Genomic DNA, 12,117 nt, shown 5'->3' on the forward strand with positions numbered 1-12,117 from the left:
AATGACAGATTTGATTGATGATTAGGGATTCAATTTGGTTCCTCTTGGTTCTAGAAAATACAACAGGAAGAGATACTAGAAGTTTCAAAGAAGAGAATTTAGTTGATGTCAAAAAGTCTTATGACAATTTGTGCTGTCCTAAAGTAGAACAGGCTCACTCAAGAGGTACTGGGTTTCTCCTAATTAAAGGTTTTCAAGTAAAGGCTGAATGGCTACTTTTTGGAGACTTTGTGAAGTGTGATCCTATTCAGGTAGGGGTTGGGTATAGCCACTGTGGTTTCTTCCAATCTCAAGATTCTGGAGCTTTGATTTCTAGACTGGCCAAACCACCAGATGGGTATTATCTCTTTAAAAAGAAGATGGATTGAGAATTTTTTTTTTGTGAGGCAATTGGGGTTAAGTGACTTGCCCAGGGTCACACAGCTAGTAAGTGTCAAGTGTCTGAGGCCAGATTTGAACTCAGGTCCTCCTGAATCCAGGGCTGGTGCTTTATCCACTGCACCACCTAGCTGCCTCGGATTAAAAATTTTAATGAAAGAAAAATATTGGCCACAAATGGACAATGGTCAGCACTGAGTCATCTAAAAAAAGAAAATTTTTTCTTATGTAAAATTAACTCTACAAAGTAGACTAGAGTACTAAGTTTATATGGGACATCATCCCTGGCCTCATGGACACTATGTTGAATACTTTGTAACTGAGAGAAAGGGGCAGCTAGGTGACAGTGGATAGAGCACTGGCCCAGATGTTGGGAGGACCTGAGTTCAAATCTCTCCTCAGATACTTACTAGCCGTGTGACCCTGGGCAAGTCACTCAATCCCAATTGCCTTAAACATCCAGGGCCATCTCCAGGCATCCTGATGTATATCTTGCCACTGGACCCAGATGGCTCTGGTGGAGAGAGTGAGGTTGGTGACCTTTCACAGGCCTGCCTCACTTGAGTCTAATTCACTGCAAGTTATAACATCACCTCCTTTTGTCATGGTCCTCTTCAAGAATGAAGGACAAACAACAACAACAAACAACAGAGAGGAAAAGACCCAATCACAGCTAATCGAAGTATACAATATTTCATGATAGATGCAATAGAAATATGTACATCAAAGTACACAAGGAAGATAATATCAAGAGAGAAGGAAGTAGTCAACAAAGGATTCACAAAATTGATGCTGATGGCTGAGAATTCAAAAGGCAAAGAGGAAGAGTGAGGCATAAATCCAGGTTTAAAGAATATAGTGTCTGTGAGAAAATGTGCGGAGTTGAAAAAGCATGCTAGAGATCCAGAGTCCAATACAGAAGGAGCTCAGAGTGTGTGTGTAGAGGAGAAATATAAGAGAAGGCTATAATGAAAGTATTCGAATGCCAGTCAAAATATTTGAATTTTACTCAGCACTGTAGGCATTAGAGAGATAATGTGGATGTTTGGGCAGAGGAATGATATAACTGGATCTAGACCAGAGACTGGTAGTTGTGTGAAGGATGGCCTGAAAAGTAGAAAGTGTGGAATTTAGAAAGAACTAATGGGCAGCTGGGGAGCACAGTAGATAAAGCACCAGCCCTGGATTCAGGAGGACCTGAGTTCAAAGCTGGCTTCAGACACTTGACACTGAGTGACCTTGGGCAAGTCACTTAACCCTCATTGCCGTGCAAAAAACCAAAAAAGAAAAAAAAGAACTATTAAGAGGTAACTACAGAATGGTTTTTAAGATTGTGGTATTTGAATGGCATAAGAAATGAACATAGGAAATTTAGAAAAGAATGGAAAGACATTAACTGATGCAAACTGAAGGCAGAGTCAGGAATACATTGAATGTAATGATAGATACCGAATTAGGCCTGGAACCAAGAAGAACCGAGTTCAAATCCTACCTCAGACACTTTATTAGTTGTCCGATCCTGACAATCTCTTGTCTTAGTTTCCTCAATTATTAAATAGGGATCATAATAGCATTTACCTCCCGGGGATATTATAAAGATAAAATAATAATTGTAAAACTCTTAGCACAGTACCTGACACAAAATAGGGAATATATAAATGCTAGTTATTATTACTATTACACTGAAAATGGAAAGAACCACCACAAAACAAAGATGAATGTTGCATAATTTAAAAGCGCAATATTGGCCCCCAGAACAAGACATAAGAAGATATCTCCTTTTTTTCTGGTGGTCAGGGTCTATGTGTGTAGAACACTGTAGTTAGAGCCAGATTTTTTTTAATGCATTGATCAGTTTTGCTGGGGGCAGGAGGGTTTCTCTTCTTCCTACTTAAAGAAACCTTTGTTGTAAGGAATGACTCTCTGGGAGAGGGATATGGAGGATAAGCTGGGATATGTATAAACAAAAAATATCAATTGAAATCTATTTTTAGAAAGAGATTAGCACAGAAACCCAAGTGGGTTGCAATGAGGGAATGAATGGGTATTAGAGACATAGCAGGGATAGAATCAATAGATGTTTATAACTGACCGAATAGAAAAAGTCAAGGATAACAAAACATAAAGGTTTTTAACATGGCAGACTTGGATGAATGGTGGTGACTAAAGAGGAAAAGAGTCAGGGGACTTGGGGAGAAAGCATCTTCCCCACTGGTAAAATTAATCATATTAGCTTAAGTTATACATGACATAGAGAGAGGCAGCATGATATTGTGGAGAGCTGGTTTTGAAGCCAAGAAGACCCAGGTTCAAAGCTTGTCTCTGATACATATTAACCGTGTGACCATAGGCCAGTCACTTAACCTCTCAACACCCCTCCCCGCCCCACCCCCCCAGCAACTCTCTGAGTTTTCAATTATGGGTAAATTGCTGATCTCCATGTGTTTAGGCAGTTTCTACACTGGGAATTATCCACATTGATGAAAGCATGGCTTCAGACTAAAAACAAAGCAAAACAAAACGCATATAAGATTTGAAAAATGCAAATGCAAGCTTGCCAGCAATCAAGTCTTGAAATGTAACCAAGAGAATACATTGTTTACTGTAAGGCATCTTCACTGGATGATACCTATCTGGATTCCGGGATGTCCAGATAGATGGTTCATAGACAGCTATCCAAGCTGCTACCATGTAAGGAACTAAAGTGAGACCATTGTAGGCAGGACAGTTAGAAGAAATGCTTTGAACAACACTGCAACAGAGCTTGAAACGAGGGAGCCTAGCCACGGAATATTGAGGAACAGCTGCTTCCTGGCATGGCGCCATCAGGAATGGGGTGCTTAACTCTCCTTGAGCCAAGACTTCAGGCCCTGCTGATAGTTAGCATTGGCTTCATTGCCTTCTCAGTGACATGTAACACCTGACACCATGAATGAGTAGAAAGAAGGGAGGCAGGCATAAAGTGGGCTCAAATAATATTTGGTGTAGGACCGACCCAGGCATTCAGGTTTGGGGGAAGGCGGGAAATGAGTCTGGGAACATTTATAGAAGCATCACAGAGTAGTGAAAAGTGCATTGGACCTTGAGTCAGGAGAGGCCTGGGTTCAAATTATGCCTCAGTTGGTTACTAGTGTGTGAGTTTTGATAAGTCATGCGGGCTCCTCAGCTGAGAAATGGAAATATTAATGTCTGTAATATACCTTTCAGTGTTGTTGCAAAGATTAAATAGTGACTGGAGCTATGATTACATTGGTAAGGCAAAGTCCCTCTCTGCCTGTTATATAGGCTTAGAGATTTACCTAGAGGATTAAGAGCTTGTGACCTGTCCAGGGCCACACAGCCAAACCACATCAGAGACAGCACTTGGATCCAGGCCTTCCTGGCTTAAAGGGTCAGCTTTCTGTAACTTGTTTGGCAAATAATAATAATAGTAGTAATAATAAAATCAATCAACCAATAATCAATATGCCTTCAAATTGACAAATATTGGCCCCTTACTCTGTGCAAGGCCCCACCTTAGGAAAAGAAGGCAGGCACCTGCGCGCGCGCACGCACACGCACACACGCTTCCCCAAAATCCTGCCTTCAAGGACCTTAAGAGAAAGTGCCACATGAAGTGTTGGCTGTTATTGTAAAGAGGAGAGAAAGGAGCTCAGAAGTCAATTTAGTAATCAAGCTGTAGGTGCTAAAGACATGCAGATGGGTGGGTTTCTGCAAGACTGCTTAACTGTGTTGCCTTTGGCTGTATTTGTGGTATGTCTTAATTACCCAGGCTGGGAGATTGAAGAAAGGAAGAACTGAGAATAGGTGCATGTTTTGCCACCAGCCATTATGTTTTTATTTGCTTCACTTTCATATAGCAACAGATGTTTTAAATTGTGAGAACTAGGCCTGACCATTCAAGAAAATCGTCCATCCAAGTTGAGGAGAAAGTCCATTAGTGATTAATGGGTAAAACTCATTTGTTTGGTGCCTTTTGAGTATAGAGACTCATGACTGCTTGTGAGACCCTCAAATGGCTAGGTTACTTGCATTTCTTACTTTTCGGCCTGTCCTAAATCCATTCCCACTTCAAAAACTGAAGCCACACAAATTGGCAAAACTAGAATTCAGTTCTGAGTTACTCATTTATGTAAACTACATTTGCTTTGAGACAAACACTACTCAGTGGCTTCTGGGGGAAAAAATATCAGATTAGGAAACAGTAGGGGGACTGGAAGCCTTGGAGCTAAATGAGCAGTGAAATGACTTGCCTGCTCCCATGCTTTCTTGCCCCACTTGTGTGGATAATGTTACAGCTTCTGACTTTGTTTAATCCAAATAGGGATATCTTTTAGAGTTAAATACAACACAGCTTCTCCCTGGGAATGTAATTGTTAAACATTTTGTTGTTATACTGTATAGCAGTCACTTTAGATAACAGAAATCCCATGCCTTGCAGAGCATTTATGTTACCAGCTACATGCATACAAAGCAGAGGATGTAATCAAATGGGTATTTGGCATAAGTTCAGAAGGCAATCTGGATTGGACTGTAGCTATGCAGACTTCCATGTTTTCATGTCCATTTCTGATCTGTGATTTATTGCCTTCCGATAAACAATTTTAAAACTTTAAAATACTAGCATAGGACAAAAAAATTTTTTGAAAAATATTTTCAAACCCAGCTCTGAAGTCTATGCACATCTATGGATAGTAAGTAATAAAACTACAAGAATGCACTTGGATTTTTTTTAAAGTAATAAAGCCCGTTCTTACTGACTTTTCTTCCAATTTCCACTAGAAATATGAACTAATGTATTTGGTAGAAGGCAGCTCTGTAGATAGTTACTGGCTTCCTCACCCCAGGTCAGAAGCAATTTATAGCATATGTGCAGTGAAATACTTTTCGTTAATTGTCGATGCATATGGAAAGAGATCTAGAAGAAGATGTCAGCTAATTTTTTTTATGTTTGTAAGGCTGATAAGAGGACATTTAGAAAGAATGGAGAAATTATTCTATCTTTACAATTGTAATGTGCCACCTCCCACAAGAAATCTTTCCTGATCCTTCCAAATCGTTAAAGCCCATTCCCTTTTCAAATTATCCTGAATATGCCTTTCTGTTTACATGTTTTATCCCCCGGTAAAATAAAAGCTCTTTCAGCTTGTTTGTCTTTATATCTCAGAGCCTAATATGATGTCTTGTCCATAGTAGGTTCTTAATAAATGCTCAGATTTTGGGTTCACTAAAATGCATTCTTGAGGTATTTGAAGCATCCCAGCCACATCTCCCAGATCTGAGGTTTACATCAAATAGATCATTAGATGCTACCAATATTGAAATAATGACTTTTCTCTTAGGAATCTTAATGTACGGGGCAGCTAGGTTGCACAGTGGATAGATTACCGGCCCTGGAGTCAGGAGGACCTGACTTCAAATCTGACCTCAGACACTTGACACTTACTAGCTGTGTGACCCTGGGCAAGTCACTTAACTCCAATTGCCTCACCAAAAAAAAAAAAATCTTAATGTACTTTAGAAACACGACCATGGGAATCCTCAGATCATTGCCTCCCCTCCCCCAGTCTGAAGCTGGTACCGTATCCATTTTACATGTATACAGCATATCTATATGTTAGGTCTCAAGGCTAGCTGAACATTTGGTCAGTACTCTAATATAGATTTCTTGAAAAGCCTAGTTGAATTGAGGGCTTGCTATACTCTTTTTCTAGTATTCTAACCAGGAGAATATATTTCCTCCTCATCTCCCCCACCCCATGCACATTAAAGAAAATGACTGATTATATCCCTGCTGATGGCTGTGCAATTCACCCCTTACATTGGCTACAATAACTTTTACAATTCTGGTTTCATATACTACTTTCCTCATGTGTCTCATTAATTGTACAAAGACCTTGATCTTTTGGTATAGTGTGAAAAACCCCACCTTTTATGAGTAGATTAGCTACCCCATTTGACCTTACATTTCATTTGGAGAATGGGTGACCTGCAGATCTGAACCACAAAGGACCTAGGACTTAACAGACAAGTCCCAGGGAGTTGCTGGAGGCAAAGACAAGTTAGGCAAACTGTCTTGGGTCTCACAGCTAATAAGTGTCTGAGGAAGGATTTGAACTCAGCTCTCCCTGCCTTCAAGGTCAGCCTTTTATTCACTGTGCCATGCCACTGCTACCTCTCGGTTTTTTTTAAACTAGGTTACTAATCTTGTCGTATAGGTAACTCCCCGTAAGGATTAGCACCTCTCCGGGAAGTTAAGGTATATAAGAGTTGCCATTGAGAGGAGAAGTGATTTGTCCAAGGTCACACAGATAGTATGGACCAGGTTGGGACCTGAACCCAGAGGCTTCCTGGCTTTGAAGGTGGTTCTCTCTTCACTACTCCAGATTGCTGATTATTTTTTTTTTCCATTCAAAACGCAAAATTCTTCTTGTTTCCTCTCATGCAAGTGTATTGATAGCTTAAAAAAAAACAACAACAACCCTGAAAAAGTTAAGGCCTGCATCATGATCCAAGTACCACACCTGAAAAACACCCTCCTCAACAAATTATCATGAAGTCCCAAATAAATTCGAGACAACAGAATGGCAGTTAAAATAATTGATACCACGTGGCACAAACCTAGGAAAACAGTGATAGTTACAATTTTAGGGAGGCCAGCTAGGGCACATTGTTTAAACGTTTTAAAAGTCTCTGAGGCAGAAAAATACAGGAAATAAAGAAATAGGTAGAAGAAGGAGAAAGGAGCAGAGCCCCCAGTGCTCTGCGAGTGAAATTGAATAAGGGTGGTGGAAACTCTCTAAGTTGCTGCACATCTGGTCCAGACTCTTAAGCTCCGGAGGGAGGGAGGGAGGGAGGGAAGAAAGAGAGAGAGAGGAGAGTACGGTCCTGGAAGGAATCAGGGACTCTAGACAGCCCAGAGAGAGAAGCCGCGAGGGGAGGGAACAAGAGGGAAAGTGGGGAAATGGAGCCTTAGAGTTGATGAAGCGTACAGGTTAGCCATGCGGTGCGGTCCCAGTGAAAACGCCTCCCAGCCTTTCTGATGTGTGGAGACTACAAGTGCAGGAGGTTGTTTGGGCAGACCCATGTGTGGCCCCTGCTGCGGGTCCCGGGACTCCAAGAAAGAGGCGTTCTCTTTCGGAATTGCTAAGAGACTGATTGCGGGAGTGAGCTGGGGGTGGCGGTGGGGAACCTGGTCGTTATGCAGACGGATCTAAAATGACCAGCGAGCGGAAACCTCTGAAACCCCAGCTCAGGAGATCAATCAGTGAGCAGTTACGGGACTCCACTTCCAAAGCCTGGGATTTGTTGTGGAAAAATGTCAGAGAGAGACGGCTGGCAGGTCAGTCCCGCTGAGATTTGTGGGGGGGAGACAGAAGGTCTGGCGACATGGGACCCCCCACTCACTCTGCACCCCCACCCTCCCCAGTTTTCTTAGCTCAGGTTTTTGGTGTGTACTTTTTTTTTAAAGTATGGTGTTTACTAACTCTTCCTTCCCTCCTCCTGTCCCCTCCCCTCCCCCAGCTTCACACTGAACTAAGGAGTCCAGTCCCTGTTCCGCGCCCCCACAGTCGGCGGGCTCCCTGACAGCCCCGGTGCCAACCCGGCCCCGCAGCCCCTGCAGGCTGGCGGGAGTGTGGGCACAGCTGTTAGCCGCCTGCGCTCCCTAGCTAGCCGCCTGCGCTCCCCATGGGCGCACAGGATACTGGGGTTACCTGGAGGAGATTCCGCGTGGGCGCTCTTCCCCAGCTGTTCCCCTTCCGCCTCCAGCCCTCTGAATGCCCCCTTCCGTACCCTTCTCCCCTAACGATCTCATAGAATTAATTTCCTGAATTGCCCCTCAGGGCTCTGCAACCCTTTGCCCAACTTTGTCAAGACTTCCTTAGGCGCCAGGCAGGTTGTCTTCAGGGACGGATACTGGGAAGGCAAGTTTAAGGAGTGGGGATATACTGGGGGGGAGAAGAGGATAGTTAGATTTAAACGCTGATAACACTTGGTGCTTAGGAGCAGAAAGAAAAGGAGACAGGTGGATGGGTTGGTGGTCCAGGAGGATTCCTGAGTTCAAGTGAATGAAAACACACACACACACACACACACACACACACACACACCCCAGCAAAAGGAATCTCCCCCCCTCTTAGACTGTACAGTCCACATCAAAAGAAAGGTGGGGGAGAGAACACATGGGTGGAGAGTGGAAAGGACTATTATGAGTCAAAGAATCCTTTACAACCCATAAGAGGATTAGAACTGCCCCCCCCCCCAATCCATTACCAAGTGCCAGGAACAGTAGGTGGTTCGTGCCCTTGCCCTACCGGGTGTCCTGTCCTTAGACTTATGGTTAGAACTTTGAGGTTACTTAGGTCACTGAAGAAAACCTTGCTCCAAAGCTAAAATTAATGGGAGTTTCAAATGGTGGGTGCCTACTCCCCTCTTCCTAAATGTTAAAGGATGGGACGTGCTTAATAGTTCAGCACATGTCATGGAAAGGTTTGAGGGATCAATGATTGGCTGGATGACCTTCTGGGGTAGCCATGAAAATTGAGCTAAAAAAAACCACCCTGTCTTATCAGGGCTTATTGAGGCTTCATTATCTCCCTGATTTACCATCAGCATTGCCTGAGGTGGGCAGTGACCCAAAAGGTGCAAAGCAGCATATGGCAAAGGAGAAGAATGTGTGGGCATCTGCTCTGTCAGAAAGATCCCCATTTGGGGGAAAAGAGATAAAGAAGTGTGAGAGTGAAATAAAGGGATTTGCCCATTGTTTCCACTCACCCACCCATCCACCCAACTAGAAGCTTCTCTCCTGGTTAAACTGGAAGGCAGATAGTTTGCTAAGAGTGTGCTGCCCTAGGGGGCAGCTAGGTGGCAGCTGGTGGCACAGTGGATAAAGCACCAGCCCTGGAGGAGGACCTGAATTCAAATCTGCCCTCAGCCACTTGACACTTACTGGCTTTGTGACCCTGGGCAACTCACTTAACCCTCATTGCCCTACAAAAAAAAAATACAAACTATATAAATACAAAAAAAGTAATTGGGGATGGGGGATGGGATGGGACTAAAAAAAAAAAAAAGAGTATGCTGCCCTGACATGCATCCAAGTTGCTCACTCCGTCCTCAGGTAGTAAGCATGACCTGGAAATAGAAGGGATCTCATTTGTATAGACAGAATTCTGAAGACCTCAACCCCACACCTTCCTGGTCATGCCCCCATGTAGCAAGTTCCCCAGGGTAGGCTTCTCCATCTGCTCCTAGGAATAAGTTGTGGAGCCCCAAATAGTGAAGAAGGTTAATTATTTACTTTAGTAAAATATGCATTAAAGGTACTATTTATAAATTATTTTTTATGCTCATTGGCATAATACTAAATAGTGTGACACATAAAAATGATACTGTTATAAAAATGTTTGTGGCCTAATAAGCTTTTGGACTTCATACCAAGATTTCAAACCCAGAATTAAAAATGTCTCTTTCATTGTGACTTTTATTTCAATTTTTCAATCAGCAAGTTAAAAGGAAACCAGAGGGCAGCTAGGTGGCGCAGTGGACAAAGCACCAGCCATGGATTCAGGAGGACCTGAGTTCAAATTTGGCCTCAGACACTTGACACTTACTAACTGTGTGCCCCTGGGCAAGTCACTTAACCCCAATTGCCTCACCCCCCCCAAAAAAAAAAGGAAACCAGAGGGAATCTTTTTAAGAAGACTGTATTTTTATGGTTTGTATAGAAAGATGACTTCATGTTGGTCTTTTTCCAAAGGAAATGCATGGGGATAAGAAACATTAACTGGAGAATCATACAAAATAGAGTTGGTCAGTAATAATAGGGGTAGGTCAGTTATCCAATTGAATTTCTGTCTGCATTAGAGTCTTTTGGGTTTTTTTCGGGGGGGGGGGATGTTTGTTTGTTTTGCTGGGCAATAAGGGTTAAGTGACTTGCCCAGGGTCACACAGCTAATAAGTGTCAAGTGTCTGAGGTCACATTTGAACTCAGGTCTGGTGCTTTATCCACTGCACCACCTAGCTGCCCCCTGCCTTAGAGTTTTGTTAAGGACCTTAGACCAGGCAAGAGTAATGGAGTTGAAAAGGTTTGCTTCTGGTAAATGTGCGACTGATATACATTTCAGGCTATAGACCTATATATAGCAATTAAGGGTAGAATTGGTTCCAAGAATGGAAATACTAAGAACTTCCTCAGCCCAACATGATTTTGCATCTCTGTGTGTATTTAAATAGGGGTGTGAGGTTTTAAAATGTTTAATCAGAATGTTAATATCTGTTTACCCATAATCTATTTACTGCTTTGCTAACAGTGAGTGGTACCATCGGATTAGTCAACTGGGACCAAGCAGTCTTCTGCAAAACAGAATTCAACTTCTAACTCCTCTGCACAGACTGGGATGCTGGCCACAGAGCCCAGCCAACTGCATGAAGGAGCTTTTCAATGCAAATTGATTTACTCAGATTTTCTTCCTAAGGTGGCTGGAATGCTGAACTTTGGCCACTAGGCCCGGAGATACTTACGTTATTAATTTTAGAATCTATTTTCAGTAAAAGCACCCTTCGTATGTGATTGCTTAGTTGACATCAGAAAGGCCAGATAAATGGACATGCCCACAGAGGATGTTTTCTTGACACATGATGATTTTTTAGGGTTACTGGTTTTTTCTTATCCTGTTCATCATATAATATCCTCGTGTTGTTTTTCTCCGACTTCAGCAAATATTTCTTTTCCATTTCAGTTAATGAAGGAAATTGTATGTAAAGGAAGCTATTGTTTGTTGGCTCACTCCTGTTAGAGGCAGCTGATTCTTCTATTTGTTAACAGTGAGCCTTTATGTGAACTGAAGTCTTCTGTTTCTTTCCTACCTGACTTTTGTATTGGTCAAGATGGCTAGACTTGGAACCAGAACTTGAGATTAACAAGTAGTATTTTTGAAATACATCAAAATCACTAAGCTTTTGTTCTATTTGACGGCACTTAGGAGACACATATGTCTTGAAGGCAAAGAAAGAAATGGAAGAGGAAAAAACAGGAAAGAGCATCATGGAAGGGAGGAAACAAGAATTTATTAAGTATCTACTATGTGCCAGGCACTATGCTAAGTACTTTACAAATATTATCTCATTTAATACACAAAACAACCCTGATAAGTAGGTACTATTATCCCCAGTTATATTATTTATTATTATCCCCCATTTGAGGAAGCTGAGACAAACAGCAGTTAAATGACTTACCCAGCATCATACTGCTAGTAAGCATCTGTAGCTAGAGTTGAACTCAGGTATTCCTGCCTCCAGGCCTTGAGAACCACCTAGCTACCTAGCAATATTCCAATTCAATTCAACAAAGATTCACTGAGTGCCTATTCTGTTCAAAGAAGAGTTGTGAATGATACTCAAATATACCCATTTCACTGGAGAAATGTTAGGAAGAGTCTGTTAAAGGATATGGATGTTTGGAATAATAACAATTGGGATTAATAAAATACAAACCCGAATTTATATAGCACTTTTAAGCTTTTTAGAATGCTTTATTTATCTATCTCATTCTAGCCTCACAACAACCTTGTGAAGTAAGTTCAACAGAGATTATTTCCATTTCGTAGCATCATAGATGTGGAGACTTTAGAGGTTATCTAGTCCGATCCTCTAATTTTACAGAGGAAGAAACTGAAGCCCTGAGAAGTTACTGACTGAATTGCCTAAGGTCACACAAAGCAGCATGACTCCAAGTTC

The 12,117-nt window shown here is 42.1% G+C and overlaps 1 protein-coding gene across 2 annotated transcripts in view; it reads left to right on the forward strand.

Annotated features, from left to right (window-relative positions):
- STARD13 (StAR related lipid transfer domain containing 13) overlaps positions 1 to 12,117 on the forward strand; it is a 681,455-nt gene that overhangs the window by 365,084 nt on the left and 304,254 nt on the right. The window contains exon 1 of one of the 2 annotated variants that reach the window (XM_043992801.1): positions 7,300 to 7,720. The exons of the other annotated variant lie outside the window; for it this stretch is intronic. Within the exon in view, the coding sequence (XP_043848736.1) occupies positions 7,597 to 7,720 (124 nt within the window). The 5' untranslated portion in view covers positions 7,300 to 7,596. Of the gene's footprint in view, positions 1 to 7,299; positions 7,721 to 12,117 lie in introns of those variants that run through there. 2 annotated transcript variants of the gene reach the window in all.

The sequence above is a fragment of the Dromiciops gliroides genome, chromosome 3 (assembly GCF_019393635.1).
Source record: "Dromiciops gliroides isolate mDroGli1 chromosome 3, mDroGli1.pri, whole genome shotgun sequence".
NCBI lineage: Eukaryota > Metazoa > Chordata > Mammalia > Microbiotheria > Microbiotheriidae > Dromiciops > Dromiciops gliroides.